The 25,807-nt window shown below is 44.4% G+C and overlaps 2 protein-coding genes across 4 annotated transcripts; one reads left to right on the forward strand and one right to left on the reverse strand.

Annotated features, from left to right (window-relative positions):
* Positions 1-1,009: 1,009 nt before the first annotated feature.
* On the forward strand, positions 1,010-14,125 carry txlng (taxilin gamma). Of its 2 annotated transcripts, none has more exons than XM_062528207.1 (10): positions 1,010-1,111; positions 3,265-3,517; positions 3,686-3,777; positions 4,362-4,532; positions 6,377-6,571; positions 7,103-7,222; positions 8,649-8,723; positions 9,078-9,170; positions 9,629-9,724; positions 11,017-14,125. In XM_062528207.1, exons 1-10 carry the CDS (start codon positions 1,061-1,063, stop codon positions 11,515-11,517), a joined length of 1,647 nt encoding a protein of 548 aa, XP_062384191.1. In that variant the 5' UTR covers positions 1,010-1,060; the 3' UTR covers positions 11,518-14,125. The 2 variants fall into 2 exon arrangements, with proteins under 2 accessions (XP_062384191.1, XP_062384192.1); XM_062528208.1 differs by lacking the exon at positions 1,010-1,111 and adding an exon at positions 1,154-1,363.
* A 245-nt stretch (positions 14,126-14,370) lies between these two features.
* Positions 14,371-25,786, reverse strand: rbb4l (retinoblastoma binding protein 4, like). 2 transcript variants are annotated; one of them, XM_062528211.1, is made up of 12 exons: positions 25,597-25,786; positions 24,822-24,966; positions 24,447-24,592; positions 23,134-23,307; positions 22,593-22,708; positions 21,294-21,454; positions 20,160-20,286; positions 19,518-19,595; positions 18,719-18,795; positions 18,371-18,428; positions 16,386-16,496; positions 14,371-14,933 (listed from the first exon to the last, which is right to left on the reverse strand). In XM_062528211.1, exons 1-12 carry the CDS (start codon positions 25,610-25,612, stop codon positions 14,865-14,867), a joined length of 1,278 nt encoding a protein of 425 aa, XP_062384195.1. In that variant the 5' UTR covers positions 25,613-25,786; the 3' UTR covers positions 14,371-14,864. The 2 variants fall into 2 exon arrangements, with proteins under 2 accessions (XP_062384195.1, XP_062384193.1); XM_062528209.1 differs by having other exon boundaries at positions 18,719-18,798.
* Positions 25,787-25,807: the final 21 nt, after the last annotated feature.

Consider the following 25,807-nt stretch of genomic DNA (forward strand, 5'->3'; position numbering starts at 1 on the left):
GAGCATCAAACAGGCTAATTGGCTAACTGTAAAAAGCACCATGCCAATCTCTAGCTATGGTGAAGGGTATGTGATGATGTGGGGCTATTTTAATTCCAAAGGCCAAGGGAACTTTATCAGGATGCATAATATCCTGGATCCATGAAATAGCTGGCCTTTAAAAATAAAAACATATAAAAAATCCTCCTGCTCCTATGGGAATTTAACATAGGGGTTGAATACTTATGCAACCTGTATTTAAGGAAGAACATTTATCTATTTACGATCCATTCTTCAATCACAAAGAAAATTAGTGTCCTTAGCGGTTTGATTTTTACTCATTTTTTGAATTAAGGCATTACAATCAATACTCAAAAGATGATTTTATATTCCTCTTTTTAGTCAACTTTAGCATGGGTGTGAATACTTACTATACCCACTGTATTGCTACTTCCTGTCCTAAGTAAGGTCCCTGTTTTAATGTTAACTGATGGTCAAATCAACAAGAACTTCATAATTGTTTGCACCTCCAAGTAAGTGGTCTATGACGTAAGCATGTGTGAAAGAATATGTACTTAAAAACAAATGTTGCCAACACTGGTTCTTCAGAACAGCAAAAAAAAACTTTCATTGTATTTCAAAGAATCCTCAAGACCTTATCAAGAACCATTCAAGAAAAGGCAAACAAGTATGAAAATCTTTCTGAAGAACCATTTCCAATGTGGAAAACCCTTCATTTGATGTAAAGGTTCAACACCAAGTAGGCTAGTGGTTTATCTGTGTAACAATAAAGTGAAAATAAATCACCTTTATTTTTTAGAGTGTGGGCTCAGTGAACACAATCAGATTGTTAGGAAGACTGTTCAGAGGCCACGGTGACCCTCTCTTAAACCTCGCCAAATACTGAAAGAAGTTACTTTTTTTTTTTTATCCGAAGGTGGGTTTTTCATGTCAGAGTTCAAGCATGGACTATTTATCAAATTATAAAGTGAAAACTACAGCATTTTCGTGATAGGCCTGATTTAGGGGGCCCTTCCAACAGGCTCCCGGTTGTTTTACTTGTTCAGTATTTCGTCACAATATGGCGACCTACTCAGATACCAGGGTCGATTTAAACACTGAAAACATTCAGGTAGGTTTTCGCATTGCATAGTTGCGGTTACTTACCATGCGTTCAGGCTATCTTGACAGTATTTCGTTATTTTCCCCAGTAACGCCTGTCTTCTTCATGCGTTAAGTATTATTTTGCATGAGCTTTGTGAACATTATTTTCGACGGAAGTAGAGGTTATTAGCATCAAGCTAACATTAGGTTATAGTTAGCCATCACTAGCTTACAGACACACAGCCTTTGGACTTGGCTTCACATCGGATATAATAATTTGGTAATGTGACGTTGTTTATCGTTCTAACCTGTTTTACACCACCGTATCGGTAAAACGCTAAATGTTAAATACAAGCCGATATGGTTGTTGGTGTTTTGTGGTGAATACAACACAAGATTCAGACACTAGGCTATGTTTCCTATTTCAGATGTCTTGTGCGGAAAGTTGTCGTTAGCAAGCTAACGTTAGTTAGCATTAGCTATCCGCTTAAAATAACCCAATAAGCTTGCAAGTGGACCGCATACTTGAGCCTGGACAAAAGTCCTTCAAATAGCGCTAACAATCGCTATAACAATTGCTGTTGCTCCTTTCGGTGCTGTTTCTACTAATGTTATCCAGACTACCAGGTCAGCGAAAGAGGCATTTGTTATTCGACCTGTTAAGATATGGCAATGGTCACACATGGAATGATTGTCAGCAACCTGTTACAGCAACGTTAATACGAGTGTTTTGTCATTCCTCACACTTAGCAGATTTTGATGACTTGCTACAAATTATGTAATAAACTTTCCTTGCGGTTATTTCAGCTAGTGCCATTTCAGGCGAGATAGGCAACTTTACGCTCAAGTACGTGTTGTTACTGTATTTGGGGGACGTTATTTAGGCCTAACAGATATGGTTGTTTTGTTTTAGCGGGGTTTACTTGTGCCGATTATTGAACGTGTACAATGATTTGATTTGTATTGGTTCGCCAGGCAGGTAGATTGACCATCTCGCCCGTGTCTAGTCTCGGTGCCGCGGTGTTTTTTGTGTGCTGTGGAACACGTGGTAATCCTCTCGAGCGCCTTAAAGGATTCATCGCTTGATTAACACATTTGTACTCTGAGCAGGCGTTGTACTGAACTGTAGAACTTCAACACATTTTATTGCGCAGAGCGTATAATTCACACATCAGGTTAGCTCTGTCTAAAAGAGTCCGCCTAAAACTCTGCGCCCTAAAAGAGTCCGCCTAAAACTCTGGAGTTAACAACATGTAACATGTGCACTGCTGTTCGCCTAAAACACCGTGGAGTTAACATGTGCACGAAGAGCCACTAAAGCACTGTAGAGAGTTTTTAACATGTTCATTGTTGTTAGCCTTAAACACTGTAGAGTTGTTAACATGTGAAGAGCCACACTAAAACACTGTAGAGTTATTAACATGTGCACTGGTGTTAGCCTTTAACACAGTAGAGTTATTAACATGTTCATTGTTGTTAGCCTTAAACACTGTAGAGTTGTTAACATGTGAAGAGCCACACTAAAACACTGTAGAGTTATTAACATGTGCACTGGTGTTAGCCTTTAACACAGTAGAGTTATTAACATGTTCATTGTTGTTAGCCTTAAACACTGTAGAGTTGTTAACATGTGAAGAGCCACACTAAAACACTGTAGAGTTATTATGCATTGTTGTTAGCCTTAAACACAGTAGAGTTATTAACATGTGCACTGGTGTTAGCCTTAAACACTGTAGAGTTATTAACATGTGCACTGGTGTTAGCCTTAAACACTGTAGAGTTATTAACATGTGCACTGGTGTTAGCCTTAAACACTGTAGAGTTGTTAACATGTGAAGAGCCACACTAAAACACTGTAGAGTTATTATGCATTGTTGTTAGCCTTAAACACAGTAGAGTTATTAACATGTGCACTGGTGTTAGCCTTAAACACTGTAGAGTTATTAACATGTGCACTGGTGTTAGCCTTAAACACTGTAGAGTTATTAACATGTGGACTGTTGTTAGCCTTTAACATTGTGGAGTTATTAACATGTGCACTGGTGTTAGCCTTTAACATTGTGGAGTTATTAACATGTGCACTGGTGTTAGCCTTAAACACTGTAGAGTTATTAACATGTGCACTGGTGTTAGCCTTTAACATTGTGGAGTTATTAACATGTGCACTGTTGTTCCGTTCAGTTTTGCGGTGGAATGATGGAGGCGAGTGGTATCGACGTGGGTTCTGCGCGCGGACTAGTCGAAGGTAGCAGCTCCCCACCGGACTCGGGTACCCCACGCGCCGACAACCTGGCGGATTTCGGTGACATGATGAGCGGCTGCTGCATACAGGAAGAGAGGGGCGAGACACCGGGCCGAGAGGACTGTCAGATCGACCCTCTCGCAGGTGAATTGGCTCGGGCATCTGACAAAAGTCTGGACAGAAAAGGGTTGGGTAAGTTTTGGAGTGATTTTACGCTTTTCCGGAGTAGCCATACCGGTGTTGTGCGCTTGTCGTTTTTTTATTTGTATTTTTGTGTGAAAACAACCACGATTCAGTTATTGAATGACATACACATAGATAAAGATGCCAGGGTGTTGATTATGTGTGTTGTCTTTGCAGGGAAAGAAGTACTGTTGTTAATGCAAGCTCTGAATACTTTGGCCACTCCAGAAGAGAAACTAGCTGCCTTATGTAAGATGTACGCTGATTTGGTAAGGACCTCAACTGTGCCCTGTCGTGTAGCTCAGATAACAGTTTATGGAGTACTGGGGAAACTGCCATGTCAGTCGCACTGCTTTACAAAGGCACACTTTACAGACAATGTGCTTCGTAGTCTGTACTTTTGGGGGGTGTGATGAGGGAGGAATGGACTCAATGTAAAGGTGTTTTGTTGGAGGAAAATCAATGTATAGCATAACAAAGCTTTGTTTTGCAGTACCGTTAAAAAGGCCCATGTTGTCCCAATGTTCTATTCACTATACAATAATGAGTATCTCAAAGGGACTTGCAGTAAAACATGGAACAGACACCAGATATGTGTGTGTGATTGGCTGCAGGAGAGCTGTAATATGTCTGATGTGTATGTGTGTGTGACATAATAATAATAATGTTTATTTATTATTATAATAATTTTATTATATGTGTGTGTGACTAGCTACAGGAGAGCTGTAATATGTTTGCTGTGTGTGTGATATTGTGTGTGTGACTAGCTTCAGGAGAGCTGTAATATGTTTGCTGTGTGTGTGTGATTAGCTGGAAGAGAGCTGTAATATGTTGTGTGTGTGTGTGTGATCAGCTGGAGGAGAGCCGCAGCATGCAGAAGCAGATGAAGGTTCTGCAGAAGAAGCAGTCGCAGCTGTCCAAGGAGAAGGTGCACCTGCAGGGCGAGCACAGCAAGGCCATCCTGGCGCGCAGCAAGCTGGAGAGCCTGTGCAGAGAGCTGCAGCGCCACAACAAGACCCTGAAGGTAACACCTGAGGACTCAGTTACCTGAGCAATTTACACCTGAGCAATTTACACCTGAGGACTTAACACCTGAGCAATTTACACCTGAGGACTCAATACCTGAGGACTTAACACCACACTTCCCTCACAGGATCAAAAAAGTATATACTTTTACCTGAGGGCTTAACACCTGAGGACTTTACACCACATGAAGCCTTTTTCAGTCGCTCTTAAGGCCTATTCGGACTGATTAGTTTTATGGGGTATCAGGTAAAGTAATAATTACCAGGGAATTTAGTCCCGTCCGGACGCACCATGCCAGTAATTTGGCTGAAATTTGGCTGAAATTTGCAGCCACTTTTACTTTCTGTAAAAAGGTCCGGAGAAATTACCGTAGGTAATATTAATCCCGTGCGAACGCCACCCTCTGTAAAGATGTCTGTAATATTTCGTCACATCCTGATTTAAAAACAATTCCACCATAGTCTGAATGAAAACGTAACTTGCTGTGCAGCTTCAAATAGGACGTTAGCTAGTTTGCCTGATGGCATGTTGTTAGCAATTTCAAACTACTTATAGCATAACATGAAGCTAACGTTCGCTAGTTTAACCAACTTGTGTAGTCTTTGAAATCTGAAAATGCCGCACGCAACTGACGCAAAGTATCACGTGCACGGCGACGAAGATGTGACGGCAGAACGTAAAAGTAGTTACTCCTCCCATGTCAAATAAAATTAGAGTTCATTTCTAGTCCCGTCCGAATTGGACATTTACATTAGAGGTCATGTGATAAACCTGCATTACTCTACACCCCCCTGTAAAATAAGTCCCGTCCGAATAGGGCTTTAGGGCGTCCTCCTGAATTGCATTACAATCTGCATCACCTTACTCTGGTAGCGCTGCACCCGCGCACATTATGACCGCTTCTAGAGGAAGAGGAAAGTGTATGTTTTTGCTTCACTTCTACTTTTAGAGTGTGCGTGAAATGGACACATGAAAACACAAGGATAAACACTTTGTTGTGTCATCCTAGAGATGGAGGCAGTGTAAATTGATTGATTTATGTTTCACCCTTGTGTGTGTCTTCCCTGCGGTGTAAATTCCCAGTGAAGGTCTTAAGTTTTATGTAATCCCAAAATGTAATGAAATTTGGTGCCAAGAACTCAAGCATCATTAAGAAGTTGCTTGGGTAGATCCATTAGAAACATCTACTTGAAGGGTTCAGAAACATCCCTGCTGTTAGGTAATGCCCACCGCAGCAGAAGTATCGAAACGCAACCACGCACTACCGTACTCCCAGCCACCGGCTACAGTCTAGTCTAGGGGAAATGACCTAATTGTGATACCTGCTATGGGTCCCTAACCTAAGTGTAGCATATGGTCGTGTCAGTCAGTGGGTAGGAAGCTAATTGTGGATGTAAAAAGAACCTGAGAGGCAGGCCTCCACCAGCTTACCTCGAGTTCCGGCCAACCCAAGCTACAGGCCCCGCAGCCGACCAGCCCAAGCGCCGATCTCGCGAAGTTCACAAAAGGGGGGGTAGTCGATGTCGCACAGCCCCAATACGTCCTAATAAGTACTACACACGTCCGTCTTTATTAGTTTCATGAGCCCCTGAGTAGGCCCTGAGGGACACCGAGGTGAGCCAACGCGCCCCCTCTGGTGGTTGGGATGTGGAAATGACAATTGTTGTGTCTAATCTGTGTGTGCCTATCCTAACACCTGCCCAGTCACGAGGTTCTAGAGCCCTGTGAACAGTGATGTGGGGTTCTAGAGTGATGTGAGGTTCTAGAACCTTGTGAACATGGCCATGTTCCGTGATATGAGGTTCTAGAGCCCTGTGAACGTGGCTGTGTTGTTCCCGGCAGGAGGAGAACACGCGGAGCTCGCGGGAGTACGAGGAGCAGCGGAAGGAGGCCATGCTGCACTTCCAGGTGACGCTGAAGGAGATCGAGAACCAGCTGGAGCAGCACCGGCTGCACAACCGCAAGCTGCGCCAGGAGAACATGGAGCTCGCCGCCAAACTCAACAAGATCATCGAGCAGTACGAGCTACGGGAAGAGGTGAGGCGTCGAGCAGTACGGGCTATGGGCATCGAGCAGTGTGGGCATTGAGCAGTACGGGCATTGCCCAGGTGTTCATGCTGAACTCTCCCCTCTACAGTAGCACATTGCCCAGGTGTTCATGCTGAACTCTCCCCTCTACTCTAGCACATTGCCCAGGTGTTCATGCTGAACTCTCCCCTCTACTCTAGCACATTGACAAGGTGTTCATGCTGAACTCTCCCCTGTACTTGTAGCACATTGCCCAGGTGTTCATGCTGAACTCTCCCCTCTACTCTGACACATTGACAAGGTGTTCATGCTGAACTCTCCCCTCTACAGTAGCACATTGACAAGGTGTTCATGCTGAACTCTCCCCTCTACAGTAGCACATTGACAAGGTGTTCATGCTGAACTCTCCCCTCTACTCTAGCACATTGACAAGGTGTTCATGCTGAACTCTCCCCTCTACTCTAGCACATTGACAAGGTGTTCATGCTGAACTCTGACCTCTAGCACATTGAACTCTGAACTCTGACCCCTGTGCTCTAGCACATTGACAAGGTGTTCAAGCACAAGGAGCTGCAGCAGCAGCTGGTGGACGCCAACCTGAAGCGCACGGCGGAGCTCATGAGGCAGGTGGAGGAGCGGCAGCAGCGCGAGAGAGAGCTGGTGAGTAGCGTAGTCATGGCAACAGCACACACACACACACACACACACACACACACACACACACGAGAGAGAGCTGGTGAGTAGCGGTAGCCAGGGCAACAGCACACACACACACACACACACGAGAGAGAGAGAGAGAGAGCTGGTGAGTAGCGGTAGCCAGGGCAACAGCACACACACACACACACGAGAGAGAGAGAGAGAGCTGGTGAGTAGCGGTAGTCAGGGCAACAGCACACACACACACACGAGAGAGAGGGGTGGTGAGTAGCGGTAGTCAGGGCAACAGCGTGAGAGAGAGAGCGCTGGTGAGCATCGGTAGTCAAGGCAACAGCGTGAGTGAGAGCTGGTGTGCAGCGGTAGTCAAGGCAACAGCATGAGAGAGAGAGCTGGTGTGCAGCGGTAGTCAGGACAACAGCGCGAGAGAGAGCTGGTGAGTAGCGGTAGTAAGTGGGAACAGCGTGAGAGAGAGGGCTGGTGAGCAGCGGTAGTCAAGGCAACAGCGCGAGAGAGAGCTGGTGTGCAGCGGTAGTCAGGGCAACAGCGTGAGAGAGAGAGCTGGTGAGCAGCGGTAGTCAAGGCAACAGCGCGAGCGAGAGCTGGTGTGCAGCGGTAGTCAAGGCAACAGCATGACAGAGAGAGCTGGTGTGCAGCGGTAGTCAGGACAACAGAGCGAGAGAGCTGGTGAGTAGCGGGGGTGAGCGAAGGTGCCTATTGGACACATGCAACATCTTTCAGTACAGCTAAGGTCAATTTCACACCGAACTTTTAAGTGAAGGTGACGTCATTTAGGCGCGAGTGAGTGGCCAGGGACAGTGCATTCGTTCTCATATGGAGTAAAACACTCAACACAGATAAATGGCTAGAAGCTGTGAAAAAGCTGTGAAATAGCAATGTGCTGCCTCCGCAAACCGCAAAAAAGACGGGAAATTAGTGGAGTACTGTCCAGTGTAAAAGTAGCTTCTGTTGCACACAACCTGCAGTGCTGCAGCGGTAGTATTACAAAATCCAACCGAACGAAATGCAAATATAATACTTCAAACTACTTAGCTCAAGTAGCATGCAGCCAGATGGGCCTTATTGGGAAATTAGGGCTTGAAATTATCGGCCGAAATTCTGTTATCGGAACGATAATAATATTCAAGATGTTTCACTTATCGGCCAATAATATATTGGCCGCCGATATATCATGCATCTCTACTGTTAGAACAGCAGTGGGCTCGTCAATGTCACCACTCACCTACACCTGCTCACTAAACATGCTCACTGTCACACCTTTAAAGCAGAGATCTGAAAGATTGAATATGTCTGTAGAGTTTGTGCTGGTCTTATCAATACAGTGATTAACTCAAAGGTGTGTGTGTGTGTGTGTGATCAATACAGTGATTAACTGAAAGGTGCCTGCTCTTTCCCTGATTGCATCCAGCTCTTAAAAGATGCTACAGAGACGAGGCACAAATGTGAACTGATGAAAGAACAGGAGATCCAGCTGAAGCAGCAGGTATGTGTGTGTGTGTGTGTGTGTGTGTGTGTGTGCGCATGAACTGATGAAAGAGCAGGAGATCCAGCTGAAGCAGCAGGTATTCCAGAATCAGCGTTTTTCTCTTGATTTGTTTGACATCCATGTTCATTACGTTACATTTGACTGACGCTTCTTAACCAAAGTGACTTACAACATGGTAAAAACATTTAGGCTTTTAAGAGCAATTCTGACAACAAATTAAAAACCTCAATAAGTGCATCAATGAGTGCAATTGTCTGTTGGGCCTTACCTTCCTGTGTGCGTGCGTGCGTGCGTGCGTGCGTGCGTCTGTTCGGCCTTACCTTCCTGAGGATCATTTACGCTGTCTTGCAGCTTTCCCAGTACATGGACAAGTTTGAAGAGTTTCAGACGACTCTGGCCAAGAGTAATGAAGTGTTCTCCACGTTCAGACAGGAGATGGAGAAGGTGGGTAGTGGCTGGTACACATCAGTGTCTGTACCCACACATACTTGTGTCTAGTGTGAATCGATGTCTGTACACACACATACTTGTGTCTCGTGTGAATCGGTATCTCTGTACACAGGCATACTTGTGTCTAGTGTGAATCGGTGTCTGTAGTACTCTGTACACACGCATACTTGTGTCTAGTGTGAATCCGTGTCTGTACACACGCATACTTGTGTCTAGTGTGAATCCGTGTCTGTAGTACTCTGTACACACGCATACTTGTGTCTAGTGTGAATCCGTGTCTGTACACACGCATACTTGTGTCTAGTGTGAATCCGTGTCTGTACACACGCATACTTGTGTCTAGTGTGAATCCGTGTCTGTACACACGCATACTTGTGTCTAGTGCGAGTCAGTGGCTGTCTGCACACAAACTTGTTTAAGCCAGTGACTGTGATCTGTTGATGTGTTTGCAGATGACGAAGAAGATCAAGAAGCTGGAGAAGGAGACGACGTTGTGGCGAACCAAATGGGAGACCAACAACCAGGCGCTGCTGCAGATGGCCGAGGAGGTGAGTGGTCATCCAGCAGGAACAGGAAGCTCAGCAGCTGAGAGTCACTGGTCACCGAATTTGGTTCTTAACTCATTGGCTGCCAGCGATTTTCAGTGCAGAGCGCTCCATACTGCCAGACGTTTTACAGCATTTTGACTGTTTTTCCAAGATCCACCGAACGGTGAGCTTTATGACTATGTAAACACCGAAGGTACCAAATGAAAGAGTAGACTTACTCTTCTTTAGTAATCGTCAGTAGAACATGGGTTAGTTTTGCTAAAAACACCTGTTTTTGACCAAAACATGGAGAAAACGATCTTTTTGTGAAAATCAACTTTTTAATGTTAGCGATTCAGGAGTATGTCTACCACGATTGCACTGTTATCTCGTCAGTCTCGTCAAGGTTGCTAGGGACTCTGATGGTCGCTAAAGACTCTGAACAGGACGGTAGACTTAGCAAGCTAGCACTAGCAAAGTTGTTGTTAGTCTATATAGCAATATCCAATGTAAATGGATCATACCGTTCACGTGTTTTCCATCCTTGATGTAAGAAGTAAGCATATTTATTCCCTGCATTGCGTGCAAACTAGATCCACTGTGGTCGATCTTCAGTGTCTTTGCTTGTTGCATGCTGTCTCTCTGCATGTGCACTATAGGCAGATACTAATCATCCAAATGGCACTGCTGTCATCTAGCGGTTGGGATCGCTAGTACAGTCTGTTTACAAGCCTGAAACTCTACCAGATCGTTCCCAAGCCCACCCAGGAGCCCTCCCCATTGAAAAAGGCAATTGACGTCTATAGACGTCAATGGCAGTGAATGAGTTAAGTCCGACATCATGGGCCCAAGAACTATTTCATGAAAAGACGTTTACTAGCGCAGCCAGACGGTTTTTGCAACTTGTAAACTTTATCACCTCCGTTTTAAAACAAAATCTAAACTTTAACAGAGTAATCACTGTAGCTGTGCAGATAGATGATATATTCAAGGGTAACGTCCAGGCTTCCGCGAAAAATAAGATTTGATTAGGTTGAGGCAACAAGTCCGTAGTAAGATGAACATTTTCTTAAAGGCTACTCAAAATAGCGGAAAAAAACGTTTATTTTACTGTCTATGGAGAAAAACATGTGAGTCTGAACCGTTGGACCCCGAAAGAGATTTATTATCCTATTATTACATCATCACTTAATAACCGAACAGAAGACTCGTCGCTGATCGCTGTTGTCTGTTTGTTGTTGCTCTGAGCCATGTTGTTTGGTTGTTTGTTTGTTTGTTTGTTGTTGCTCATGTTGTTTGCTGTGGCCCTACAGAAGACCCTGCGGGACAAACACTACAAGGCGCAGCAGGGCAAAGTGGAGCGGCTGGAGAAGCTGTGCAGGGCGCTGCAGAGGGAACGCACCGAGCTCAACGAGAAGCTGCAGACCATGCAGGAGGAGGAGCCAGGGCAGGAGGGGGAGGAGCCAGGGCAGGAGGAGGAGCCAGGGCAGGAGGGGGTGGGGCCCCCCGAACCCCCCCACACACAGGAGCCCCACAGCAGCCGCTCCCCCGAACCTGACGCAGACGCAGTGCTAGTGGAGGCGGCGCAGTCTGTTGTGATGGGGGCGGAGTCTGTAGGGGTGGGGGCGGAGTCTGTTGTGATGGGGGCGGAGTCTGTTGGGGTGGGGGTGGAGTCTGTTGTGATGGGGGCGGAGTCTGTAGGGGCGGGGCTTGTGGCGTCGGGGACAGAGGAGCCTGGACTCCAGCCGGACGGAGAACACTCCTCCTCCTCCTCCTCCCCTTCCATCCCCACCGGCGAGCAGCCAGGCGTCTGAGCCACGCCCCTCCAGGGCCGCTGTTTTTGTTCTCTTTTTTTTTGTGGAGGTATATATATTTTTGTGTAATAGTTGTAAAGATTTGAGAAGAGATTTGCATTTGCATTAGTGAGTGTAAGCGCTCTGTACATGGGGATGCTAGGCTGGGTGGTGAGCACTTTCCTTTCCTGTTCCATCTACCACATACGTATTTTCTAGGAAATGTCATGTGGTCAAAGTTGGCTGTGATGCAGCAGCTTTAGAGTTTATTTTTCTTATTCCGAGTCGCTCTGTTTTCAGTCTCTTCTCTCTGCTGATCTGTGGGGCCATGTTTGTTCTCATCTCAAAGATGTAGCGCTCATCTCTGGCCAGTGGGATCAGAATAAATATACCAGATGCATATAATGTTAAAAACATTGCTTTGTTGACTTAGCCAAGCATAGCCGATTAACAGTCACCTCTTCTTGTCTCTGACCACTCTTAGCACTGCAGAAAAGGCTGGGCATTATGGTGGGGAAAGTTCCCTTGTATACCATGTTGCAGCAAGGGCTTTAAGAGGTCACGCAAAATGTAAAAGTTGGGTTCTAAAGTTTGGTGGAAATTCACATTCAGATTAACTTTCACTAGACTCAGATCCCCAGTCTGCCTGTAGTGATGGTGCATCATGGGCAACTTGAGTTCAAGGGCTAGTTTGGTCAAGCTGCTATCAACATTTTTGATGTGTTTAATTTTGGAAGGCCGCTGTTGCTGACTGCTGGTCCCATTCAAATGCTGCTGCCATTCCTGCACCATCTTCATTTTGCATTTGAGATCAGTTTGAGTTCCAGAATCTGTTTCAGCAACCATGTGTTGAGGCATGGAGTGTGAATGGATTCGTTCTGGCAACTAACCGGCTAAACGTTAGTATGACTCTGGTGAGCGCCCACCTGCTCCCCCACCGTACTGGAGTTGAGGCGGGTGCCGGTGCTGATGCTACGGACTCGTGAGGAGAATCATGTTTCCTGTGATGTCGCGTCATGCGGATCGTGCTGTTGGGCGCCCATGGATCAGCGGACTCAGCAGCTGTCTGGTGGGGCGGCGACGTTTTCTTTTCCAACTGGAAGCTGATTGACTGTAATTCACTTTTCAGTTGATTGACATATGGGGCCTTGACACATTTGATACTTTATATACTGAAGATTCTGAATGTTTTTGTTTTTTTTTTCTTTTTAAAGAAACAATTTACTCAGTAATGAACATGAATAAATTAGTGTATTTCATGCGTTCCACTCCATGCTGATGTTCACTGGAACAGAAGGTATTGTGGAGTTTGCTCACAATGTGAAAACACAATGTGGAATACTGAACTGAATGAATGTAGAAATTCACCCTTGTTGCCAAGCAGCCTTAATGCCCTCTAGTGTCGGTCATCCAATGGAAAGGAAACAGGGTTTACCATGCCCCTCTCAGGTCTGAGCGTGCTGTCCACTATGTGAAGGTTTAGGGTCTCTTTAATTAAATCATTGCAAGAGACATTCATTTACTAATGCTTCTGAAAGTGTTCCATTCATTTACATTCCAGGTTGGCGCATTGCAGCCTACCAAAATCATACTAACAAAACTAAATAATTTGACATTATTCACCTTAGAAGGGTGTTTTGAAATAATCACTTTTATCATGCTGTTGTCTCAACACTTAAACATCCAGAGCATTCTGATCATTGCTGATGTGTTTGCTAAAACATTTGGTCTCGACAATAACGGACAGGCTGACCAGACCAGCAGGCACGTAGTGACGACGGAGGGCTGCTGGGCTCTGTTTTGTAGGAATACCGAGGCAGTGTCCTGGGGAGATCTGGGATGTGTAGGAATACCGTAGCAGTGTCCTGGGGAGATCTGGGATGTGTAGGAATACCGTGGCAGTGTCCTGGGGAGATCTGGGATGTGTAGGAATACCAAGGCAGTGTCCTGGGGAGATCTGGGATGTGTAGGAATACCGTGGCAGTGTCCTGGGGAGATCTGGGATGTGTAGGAATACCGTGGCAGTGTCCTGGGGAGATCTGGGATGTGTTGGTATCAAACTAATGACCAAACAAGAGAATGGATTTGGGATCAGTAGACTTCAACCAGCCTCCGACTTGTATTGGGAACTTCAACCATATGGAGTAGACTTTAACCAGCCTGACTTTTAGAATATAATTATACTCTTCAGTAACTCTCATTAGAGATGTGAATGTGCTTTTAGACTGTGGAGACTCGCTGGTGGGCCTCGCAAGATTTTCACCTCAACACGTGCAGTTAACACCTGAGCAGTGAGTGTCTAGTTGTTCTGTGCTCATACGATGTCCTTTAAGTGATGGTATGTTCCATGTGAAGTAGCCCTTGGGTGGTTGGAAATGATTGGTACTTCGACACACATTCATAAAAAACTGTTCCTGTCTGGCAATGCCTCAGTTTGATTCTCAGGTTACGCAAGAAATCTACCTCTGCAGGTGAATCTTGCTGTGAAAGAGGCTGGAGTCAACAATGCTTTGAAAAGCTTTATTTTCCCCCAAAAATGAGCTTATGTTCCCCCGAGATTGTAAACAAAGATGTTCTGTCCTGTCTTGCTTTTCAATAAACATTTTGTAGAATTTTCCAAACTATTCAACACGAGTGCTGGAATGTTTGCCTCTTCATTCACATCTTGTGTAACAGAACGCCCGTGCACACAGACTGCTGAATGATCCAGAAATTAACGGGTAGTTCTTCCTTTCTCCCAAATGGAGGAACTGGCTCATTGCAATAATTTTATGGCTTTCACAGAATCCAACTGGTTTTAAATGAACTGTATAATAATCAACTGAACCAATACTTCAGTTAAGTAGTTTAAGTATATAAAGTGAAGAGCAATGATTTAAAAGTTATTACAAAACATTTTATTGCAATTCTCATCAGGTTAAGCACAAAAAGAAAAACTGAAGAAGAGAGAAATTGTTACCCTGCCATCTGGCCCTGAAAGGGTGGGTCGTATTTCAGGATGCTGTGACCTTAGGTTGCATCTGTCAAGTGCATTTGTTGAAAAACAACAGCCACCCTCATCCCCTCTGCAATGTGAAGCTCTGTTCAGCGTGACCATGAAGGACCAAACTAAGCCGGTTGCAAGAGAACTGGAGGCTGAAACAGCTACCAACACTGATTACGAAAAGGGATTGTTTCAATACGGGGCAACTCAGCCTGCTGCTGAGCTGAAGAGGGACAGGGTGGCGCCCACTATTCTGTGGAATGCAGAGGAATAGAAACTAGAGGCGGAGAGACTAAACCGGTTTCTTGCAGCTGAGGGGCCTTCAGGAGCCTCGGAAGTGCCAGTACCCCCAATCCCCCCCTCAACTGCCCCAGGGGCAGTGCCGTTATGAGGCCTGCCCCTCCAGCTCTGAAGCAGGGGTGTCTTGTTCCTCATCGTTGTAAATATTTTCCGCCTACGGAAGAAAATATGAACAGTTTGTACGGTTAGTCTTATCATGGATCAGAAAAACATACTTCAATAGCACCATTTCAGAACAAGACAATGAGATTTCTAAGTTAGCCCATTGCTCTACCTGTAACTATGCAACATGAGGTTAATTAGAACATTAGAAGGTAACGTAATGAGGTTTATAAGAACGTTAGAAGGCAACATAATGAGGTTCATTAGAAGGTAACATAATGAGGTTCATAAGAACATTAGAAGGCAACATAATGAGGTTCATAAGAACGTTAGAAGGCAACATAATGAGGTTCATAAGAACGTTAGAAGGTAACATAATGAGTTTCATAAGAACGTTATAAGGTAACATAATGAGGTTTATAAGAACGTTAGAAGGCAACATAATGAGGTTCATTAGAAGGGAACATAATGAGGTTCATAAGAACGTTAGAAGGTAACATAATGAGGTTCATTAGAACGTTAGAAGGTAACATAATGAGGTTTATAAGAACATTAGAAGGTAACATAATGAGGTTCATAAGAACATTAGAAGGTAACATAATGAGGTTCATAAGAACGTTAGAAGGTAACATAATGAGGTTCATAAGAACGTTAGAAGGTAACATAATGAGGTTTATAAGAACGTTAGAAGGTAACTTTAGAAGGTAACATAATGAGGTTCATTAGAAGGGAACATAATGAGGTTCATAAGAACGTTAGAAGGTAACATAATGAGGTTCATTAGAACGTTAGAAGGCTAAACTGGAAAACAGGTTTAATCACATCAGCTTGTCAAGTGATGACATTGTAGATCGCTAAATCGTTGTCAGAATCAAACTGGCAATACTGTTGACCTACTATTTAGCGATCTACAAACTGGTAATACTGTTGACCTACTATTTAAAATTGCGCTTCATTGTATCTTTTTTTGATTAAAAGTATATTAAGCTTTTTTTTTTTTACAACCTTCAACATTGATTTCATTATCCAAATTGATATGGCCCAAAAGATAGCAATGTTTAAAGTATAGCCTGTACACTTACACCACTCACAAAAAGTCGGATATCGGATAAGGGATATTCGGCTTTCGGATGAATTTCAGGATGAACCTATAATCCACTAAAACTTTTACAGGTTAAGTTAATGTGACCTTCTCTAAACTTTTCAATGTGCATGTCAAACAGTTGAATGTTTCAGTACCTTCTGTATTGAAACATTCAATTTCATCTCAATGGCAGATATCCCTAACTATTTGTGAGTAGTATACATCATTATTAATACAGTCTGTGTCAGAATTAATGTTATCACTAGACAAGCCGATGTCATGACACCTGTTTTCCAGTTTAGACGTCCAAGGTTTAAACCTCACTGCTAAGAACGCAGCCATTCACAACGAGCAAGAACTACGTAAAGCAGCCGCTCTTCCGCTTTACTGCAGCTCTTCCGCTTTACTGCAGCTACTCACCATTTGCCAGACCTGCATGATGTTGTCCTCAGACACGGAGCAGATTACCCAGGGTTCATTAGGATTCCAGGAGAAGTCAGAGATCTTGGCTGTGTGTCCACCATGAATAAACTACAACAACGACCAACAGAAGAGTTACAAATCTGTCCACCATGAAAAAACTACAACAATGACCAACATAAGAGTTACAAATCTGTCCACCATGAAAAAACTATGTGGAAGACAAAATAACGACCAACAGAAGAATCACAAATCTGTCCATGGCTGAGGGAATAAATCAGGCTGATTAACAGTAATTCCAATCCAAATGTGGCACTGTTATTACCATATGCTTGTGTTATGCTACTTCAAGTAACTTGGTAGACCACTTTGTCCAAAGCAAATATATGTGGCAGTTACTGCCATGTATGTGTGTATATACACTGCTGAAAAATTAAGGGAACACTTGTTCATAGGGGTATAGCATCAAGTCAGTCACGCTTGAGATATTGATCTGGCCAGTTATCTAACAGAGATGGTTGCAGGTGGTTCACCTGCTTTGATCTCAACGGAATTTACTACAGGTGTAGTAGAGGGCCAACTGTGAGACGACCCCCAAAACAGGAATGGCTTTACAGGTGGTGGCAACTGGTAATCTTTCCATCTTCATCCTTCTCGACTAATCTTTCACACGTTTTGCATTTGGATAGGGTCAGTGTTACTACTGGTGCATTTGGATAGGGTCAGTGTTACTACTGGTTGCATCAGGCAGGATCTACAGAGGTTGCTCAGGAAGTCCAACTCCTCCAGAATGGCACACCAATACGTTCCATTGCCAGAAAGACTGCTGCGTTTCCCAGCGTAGTCTCAAGAGTATGGAGGAAACTCCAGGACACAGACAATTGCTCTAGTCCTACAGAATGACCTCTAGGAGGTCACTGGTGTGAATATCTCTAGCCACACTACCAGAAACAGACTTCATGAGGGTGGCCTGACGGCCCGATGGCCTCTAGAGGGACCTGTGCTCACTGCCCAGCACCGTGGAGCTCAATTGACATTTGCCACAATAAAAAAATTGGCAGGTCCGCCACTAGCGACCTGTGCTTTTCACAGATGAGAGCAGGATCACCCTGAGCACATGTGACAGGCATGAAAGGGTCTGGAGATGTTGTGGAGAACATGAGGCTGCCTGCAACATCATTCAGCATGACTGGTTTGGTGGTGGGTCAGTGATGGTCTGGGGAGGCATACCCTTGGAAGGATGCACAGACCTCTGTGGGCAGGACAACGGCACCCTCACTGCTCTTAGGTATCAGGATGAAACGTTCTGACCCTGTACTGGTGCAGTGGGCCTTGCGTTTCTCCTGGTGCACAACGACGGCCACATGTGGCGAGATTGTGCAGGCAGTTCCTGGAGGATGAAGGAACTGATACCATTGACTGTCCCCACACTTCCCTGATTTAAATGCAATAGAACACTAGGCTAGGTGAAACATGCACATCTATCTCCCCTGCTTCCGGTCCACAATCTTTGGGTCCAATCATAAACTTAAACTAGTGTTTCCAAAAGACGCAATGCATCGTCGGTCTGATTGGTTGAAGGACTATCCAAGCGTAGTCATTTGAACAATGCCCATTGATCACGCCTCTTGTGCAGTAGGAACAAAGCGCAGACTACCCAGACTAATGTTCAATCTTAAAAGACTGAGCTTAGTATGGTGACAGACAGACTAATAGAAGACCTCTTGGACATTATGTTTTGGTCCAGCAGTGTTTTTGCAATGAGTGTGTGTGTATATATACTGTAAATGTTGTTATTGGCATATATGTATATATGTCTGAGTGTGTGTGTTATGTGTGTGTATATACACTGTAAATGTTGTTATTGGCATATATGTATATGTCTGAGTGTGTGTGTTATGTGTGCGGCTATATACTGTAAATGCTGTTATTGGCATATATGTATATACTGTATGTCTGAGGTCTAATGGATCTCCAGGACTCACCAGGAGCTCAGGAGGTCCGTCTTCTGCGTCCTCAGCTGATTGCTCCTCCCCGATTTTACTGAAACACATAAAGCAGCACTCAGACAGGGCCCCATTTCCCACATGATTTACCCCTGTACCAAAAGGTACTGTCCCCGTTTACAACTTTTTTTCAGGCGAACTCTTACAAATGTTGGGCGTATGTGCAACCAAATGGTACTCTGGAGCCCTGATGGAAATGGGAAATGGAGTCCCTAACTACCGACTAAACACACCACCATCACCATGCCAACTGAAGCGCATTTGCCCGTCTTTGGTGCTGACGGAGGACATGATTGGCTCGGAGCAGCAGGGAGGGTTCTATCCTACCTCAGGTCCCACACATTGAGCCGGCGGTCCGTGCCACTGGATGCCAGGATGGTCTCGTTATGAGGGGACCATTGTACCTGCCGGAGAAGTCAGTAAAACATCACTGTCAGTGCAATAAACCCCTGGGCAGCATACGCTTTCAACTGGAAACAGGAAAAAGAGATTAAGCCCACACATCTGCAGAGAGGACGCTGGAATACAGCGCAGACAACTAGGAAATCCACCATGAAACTACGGCTACATACTGTTTATAGAGTATTACTGACACTACGGCTACATACTGTTTATAGAGTATTACTGAAACTACGGCTACATACTGTTTATAGAGTATTACTGAAACTATGGCTACCTACCTACGGCTACATACTGTTTATAGAGTATTACTGAAACTATGGCTACCTACCTACGGCTACATACTGTTTATAGAGTATTACTGAAACTACGGCTACATACTGTTTATGGAGTATTACTGAAACTATGGCTACCTACCTACGGCTACATACTGTTTATAGAGTATTACTGAAACTATAGCTACCTACCTACGGCTACATACTGTTTATAGAGTATTACTGACACTACGGCTACATACTGTTTATAGAGTATTACTGAAACTACGCCTACATACCTACGGCTACATACTATTTATAGAGTATTACTGAAACTACGGCTACATACTGTTTATAGAGTACTACCTACCTACGGCTACATACTGTTTATAGAGTATTACTGACACTACGGCTACATACTATTTATAGAGTATTACTGAAACTACGGCTACATACTATTTATAGAGTATTACCTGGAAGATCTCGTCCTTGTGCGACTCAAAGGAGTGCAGCTTCAGCTTCAGGTTGCGGAGGTCCCACAGGGCCACCGTCTACAGAGAAGAAAGACGCGTTACTCATTAGGTTAGGTTTCTTTATTCGTTACTCCTTCATGCTGACGCGTTACTCATTAGGTTAGGTTAGGGTTCTTTATTCGTTACTCATTAGGTTAGGTTAGGTTTCTTTATTCGTTACTCCTTCATGCTGGACAGCAGGAATCCAGTCGATTGCTGGTTACACGCTTGGAAATTTGAAGTGAATTAAAAGGTCCTCCAAATCAATTCCCAATCTCGATTGAGATTTGAGAGGAGTCCACCAGGCTAAGAAACGATAGCAGAACTGTGCAAATCGTTTGGCTTCGAACTTGACCCCATTTTAACACTGCATTTACAAGGATCGTGCTTGTTGCTGTGCTGCTGCTGCACTTCTGAAGGGATTCCGATTCCAGGGTGGTGTTCTGCTTCTGCTGGCCCCCCCACCCCGCCCCAAATAAGTCCTCCTTATAACTTTATGAATCTTGAAGGTGACCTGTTTTATCAAACGGGTGCATCTCACCTAAAAGGTGAGCAGTGTACATCCATGAAACATGAGTCTTTTTAAGCAGGAAGTCTACGGACCTTGTCAGCTGAGCCGGTGGCCAGGATGAACTCGCTGTAGGGGTTGAAGGACAGGCAGTTGACCTCGGCAGTGTGTGCGTCCACCGCGTGGCTGGGCTTTGCTGTGTTGTTGGACCGAGTGTCCCAGCTATGAAAGACAGATCAAAAGAACACGTGAGACGTGAGACGTGAAACGCTACAATGGCCTGCAGATCATGCACTTCACATCCCCCCCACACTGAGGTGTTGCCGAGGGATATGGGTCTTCTGCTTAGTTTTAAACATTAAAAATGATCAAGAAATAGCAAATAACTGAACGTGAGGGACTATCTCATTATAAATCATGCCAAAATGCCCATGATTTGTCTTGCCCAGATTTCCACTTAAGACAGCATGATAGCCAGCAAAAAAACCCTACAGAACCCTACACAGACCCTTTAAACCTTTTGTGTTTCTGTGCAGATGTTAGTAAGAATCCTTCTCTGATATCTATGGTCCATCTCTCCCTCTATTGTTGCCGTATACTCTACAGAGAGAGCAGGTATTGTTGCCGTATACTCTACAGAGAGAGCAGGTATAGTTGCCGTATACTCTACAGAGAGAGCAGGTATTGTTGCCGTATACTCTACAGAGAGAGCAGGTATTGTAGAGAGCAGGTATTGTTGCCGTATGCTCTACAGAGAGAGCAGGTATAGTTGCCGTATACTCTACAGAGAGAGCAGGTATTGTTGCCGTATACTCTACAGAGAGAGCAGGTATTGTAGAGAGCAGGTATTGTTGCCGTATACTCTACAGAGAGAGCAGGTATTGTTGCCGTATCTTCTACAGAGAGAGCAGGTATAGTTGCCGTATACTCTACAGAGAGAGCAGGTATAGTTGCCGTATACTCTACAGAGAGAGCAGGTATAGTTGCCGTATACTCTACAGAGAGAGCAGGTATTGTTGCCGTATACTCTACAGAGAGAGCAGGTATAGTTGCCGTATACTCTACAGAGAGAGCAGGTATTGTTGCCGTATACTCTACAGAGAGAGCAGGTATTGTTGCCGTATACAGAGACCATATTGTTGCCGTATACTCTACAGAGAGAGCAGGTATTGTTGCCGTATCCTCTACAGAGAGACCATATTGTTGCTGTATACTCTACAGGGTCTCACATCATGAGCTTCTGGTCGTCGGCCACGGAGCCGAAGAGGGACTCGTGCAGCAGGTGCCAGGAGACGTCCTCCACCACGGCGGTGTGTCCCGTGAAGATGGTCTTGGCGTCGATGATCTTCCCTTCCTTCGGACTGCCACTGATGTCCCACAGGCAGATGGTCTGGAAAACAGACAGCGTGTCTTGCAAACTGGATCCTTTACAACCGCACAGTAGGGTGCAGAATAGATATGGTGCAGAATAGATATTGTACAGTAGGGTGCAGAATAGATATGGTGCAGAATAGATATGGTACAGAATAGATATTGTACAGTAGGGTGCAGAATAGATATTGTACAGTAGGGTGCAGAATGGATATTGTACAGTAGGGTGCAGAATGGATATTGTACAGTAGGGTGCAGAATGGATATTGTACAGTAGGGTGCAGAATAGATATGGTGCAGAATAGATATGGTACAGTAGGGTGCAGAATAGATAGGGTGCAGAATAGATATGGTACAGTAGGGTGCAGAATAGATAGGGTGCAGAATAGATATGGTACAGTAGGGTGCAGAATAGATAGGGTGCAAAATAGATATTGTACAGTAGGGTGCAGAATAGATATGGTGCAGAATAGATGTAGTACAGTAGGGTGCAGAATAGATGTTGTACAGTAGGGTGTAGAATAGATATGGTGCAGAATAGGTATTGTACAGTAGGGTGCAGAATAGATATGGTGCAGAATAGATGTAGTACAGTAGGGTGCAGAATAGGTATTGTACAGTAGGGTGCAGAATAGATATGGTGCAGAATAGATGTAGTACAGTAGGGTGCAGAATAGATATGGTGCAGAATAGATATTGTACAGTAGGGTGCAGAATAGATATTGTACAGTAGGGTGCAGAATAGATATGGTGCAGAATAGATGTAGTACAGTAGGGTGCAGAATAGATATGGTGCAGAATAGATATTGTACAGTAGGGTGCAGAATAGATGTTGTACAGTAGGGTGTAGAATAGATATGGTGCAGAATAGATATTGTACAGTAGGGTGCAGAATAGATGTTGTACAGTAGGGTGCAGAATAGATATGGTGCAGAATAGATGTTGTACAGTAGGGTGCAGAATAGATATTGTACAGTAGGGTGCAGAATAGATATTGTTTAGGATTAAAGATCTGGGAGTTCCTGCTGTAGTGTGTTGGACAGAATCGGATGCCAATACGGATCATGATGAGATGATTCATAACAAAGGTGACAGTGAGGTGGTGAGGTGATGTAACCTATTGTTAGTGTGTGTGTGTGTGTGTGTGTGTCACTCACATGGTCATCTGAGGCGCTCAGCAGGTTGCCGCTGAGGTTGGGGTTCCAGGAGAGGCCGTACCCCTCTTTCTGATGCCCGCGCAGCCGCAGGTCTGGACTGCACTCTCCACTGGGGTCTGGACACACACACGGGGGACACACACACAGAGGACAACACACGGGGGACACAGCACACGGACACAACACACGGGGGACACAACACACGGAGGGCAGAAGTGAACAGCTGGTCACAGGATCAGCTCTTTACTCATGCAGACATATTGCTTATTGGTGATGAATTATAGCAACATATTGCTTATTGGTGATGAACTAAAGTGACATATTGCTTATTGGTGATGAATTCAAGCTCTTTACTCATGTAGACATATTGCTAATTGGTGATGAATTGAAAGACTGTATTAAGACTTTTAAAAGTCCTTCTGTTGTCCTAAATCACTTCAGTGTTGATTGGAACTGCACGTGTGCAGGGTGGGGGCTCACCTGGTTTGGAGGGGTGCTTGGTGTAGTCGAACACCAGCACGTGTGCAGGGCGGGGGCTCACCTGGTTTGGAGGGGTGCTTGGTGTAGTCGAACACCAGCACGTCGGAGGTGGGCGTCTTGGTGGCGATGATGCAGGGGTTCTGGGGCATGTAGCGCGCACGGTTCACCTCACCCTCGTGGTTGATCTTGATCTCGATCTCGATCTTCCCACTCACAGAGCCAAAGCCTCCAAACTCTACACACAAAACAACACACGCGGTTAAGTGTGTGTGAAGACCATCTCTATCTTCCCACTCACAGAGCCAAAGCCTCCAAACTCTACACACAAAACAACACACGTGGTTAAGTGTGTGTGAAGACCATCTCTATCTTCCCACTCACAGAGCCAAAGCCTCCAAACTCTACACACAAAACAACACACCTGGTTAAGTGTGTGTGAAGACTATCTCTATCTTCCCACTCACAGAGCCAAAGCCTCCAAACTCTACACACACAAAACAACACACGTGGTTAAGTGTGTGTGAAGACTATCTCTATCTTCCCACTCACAGAGCCAAAGCCTCCAAACTCTACACACAACAAAACACACCTGGTTAAGTGTGTGTGAAGACTATCTCTATCTTCCCACTCACAGAGCCAAAGCCTCCAAACTCTACACACAAAACAACACACCTGGTTAAGTGTGTGTGAAGACTCTCTCTATCTTACCACTCACAGAGCCAAAGCCTCCAAACTCTACACACAAAAACACACACACGTGGTTAGGTGTGTGTGAAGACTAGATGACAGCATTTAAAAAAACTAAATCTATAATAAGATGCAATATCTTGAATCATAACAATTATAGAAAAATATGATCCAACCAGATAAATGTAAATTGATAAACATTATGCTTTTACAGAATAAAAATTCCTATGAACTATGCCCTCACTAATGTGACTCATAATGTGAGATTGTAGATACATATAGCATATGATAGATTACATAGAGGCATATAGATACAAAGTACATGCATGGTGTCCTTCTCTGGGAAGAATGATATTTATGAATCAGAAATGTCCAGAGTACTAGGGATGGCAGGGAAATAGATGATTCTTGGTGGGCAGCTTTAACAGGGGCCTTCCTACGATGTCAACGTGTCTCAAAGTTCTTTTACAGGGTCTCCAGACCCATAAAATAAGACATTACGGACGACCATACCTGCTGGAGAAAAGAGAAACACAGGAGGTAAAGCACATATGCATATATTTAGGTATATACCTATTGCTTAGTAAACAGATGCACTTAATGAAGACAGTCCTTTACAACAACTTACTTATCACTAGGCACATCAAAAACACACACACACACACACACACACACACAAACACTCACCTCCTTTTTCGCTGTCGTAATGCGAAGCGTCAAACTGTGCGTCGTCATTAGGGATCTGGACGCTGGCGATGACCAGGTGATTCTGTTCGTCAGAGGTGTGCGTCCCCAACACCAGCCTGTGGACAGCGTAGTCCTTTCCCTCTGGTCTACAGGCAAGTATGAAATGCCAGTCAGCAAAACATTATTTATCAAACTTGCATGTTCAAAAGCCATATCTACTCATTATGGAGTCTTCAAGTAGATAGATAGATACTTTATTGATCCCCAAAGGAAAATTCAAGGAAAATACCTGTGCATATGATGGTGTGATACCACAGAATGTGAAAGTTATTTTGTCATCAGATATATTATCACCACTCGTGTTTTCGGTCTTACCTGTTTACATCGGGCAGCCACTGAACTGTAAGACTGGGCCACTCAAGGGCGTGTGTCATAACCAGGTCATACAGAAACGGCGTGTTCTTTTTCCAGATTTTGTACTCTTCGTTGATGACTCTCTCCTCCACAGCATCGTCATACACTGCAAGTATGAGATTTATTAGGTTCCGAGACGCCAATAGAAGAGCATGATCATTCAAAATGATTCTAATAACTTTGCATCACATAAAATCATCTCAATTGCGCCCTATAAGAAGTGATGTAATGCCCCACCACAATGCGAGCAATTAATTAATTTACATATTTCAGGTACATACTTATCATTTAATTTCAGAAAAGCAAAAACAAAGGCTTTATGATGCAAAGACATCAAGCAAGGTAGATATCGGCCCATCCGGAGTTATGACAGAGAATCTTTCATTTGGAGCTCTGCTTTTATCTGTACTTGTATTAAAGTTAGCTGATTAGCTATTTATGCTAGCTCGCTAACGTGGGTTAAGGCTAAGTTTGCAATACTGAAAACATCAACGCAAATAAGCCATTGCTTAATTTGTTGTGAAAATGATTAAATTCATGCGTTAGTAGACCCAAGTGAAGGAGCAACGTAAGCGAGAGGGACAGATGCATATTACTTAACTTTATCTTGCAGCTAGCAATATTACATTGCTAACTAGCTAGGCATTGCTGCACCGTTCTAGCTAGCTAGACCAACCAACGCCACAACACCGGCACAAAGCATGGGTATATTCACGTCCAAACTGTATCAACTTACCCTCTTTATCTGCCATTTCGACAGGGTGGGGAAATGAAACACGAAAGCGTGAGACACAATGCTCAAACGCTAAGTAATCTCGTTCTTCTGTTGAATTTCAGTACCAAGCTAGCAGATTGTGTTTTAATTCAGAAGATTTGCCTCCACAGTTCTTTTCATCCGGCGCGCATCTGGCAGGATTGATAGCGCATGCGTCAGGCGCGACGCTTTC

The sequence above is a fragment of the Sardina pilchardus genome, chromosome 23 (genome assembly GCF_963854185.1).
Source record: "Sardina pilchardus chromosome 23, fSarPil1.1, whole genome shotgun sequence".
Taxonomy (NCBI): Eukaryota; Metazoa; Chordata; class Actinopteri; order Clupeiformes; family Clupeidae; genus Sardina; species Sardina pilchardus.

Excerpts from the sequence above, each read along its gene's own strand:
- txlng (XM_062528207.1), top strand. The coding sequence starts at position 1,061 with ATGGCGACCTACTCAGATACCAGGGTCGATTTAAACACTGAAAACATT. Across the intron at positions 3,778-4,361 it reads GTAAGATGTACGCTGATTTG|CTGGAGGAGAGCCGCAGCAT; the intron begins GTAAGGACCTCA and ends GTGTGTGATCAG. Across the intron at positions 6,572-7,102 it reads AGTACGAGCTACGGGAAGAG|CACATTGACAAGGTGTTCAA; the intron begins GTGAGGCGTCGA and ends CCTGTGCTCTAG.
- rbb4l (XM_062528209.1), bottom strand. Across the intron at positions 16,497-18,370 it reads ACGGACCTCCTGAGCTCCTG|TTTATTCATGGTGGACACAC; the intron begins GTGAGTCCTGGA and ends TCGTTGTTGTAG. Across the intron at positions 14,934-16,385 it reads TCATGCAGGTCTGGCAAATG|GCGGAAAATATTTACAACGA; the intron begins GTGAGTAGCTGC and ends TTTCTTCCGTAG.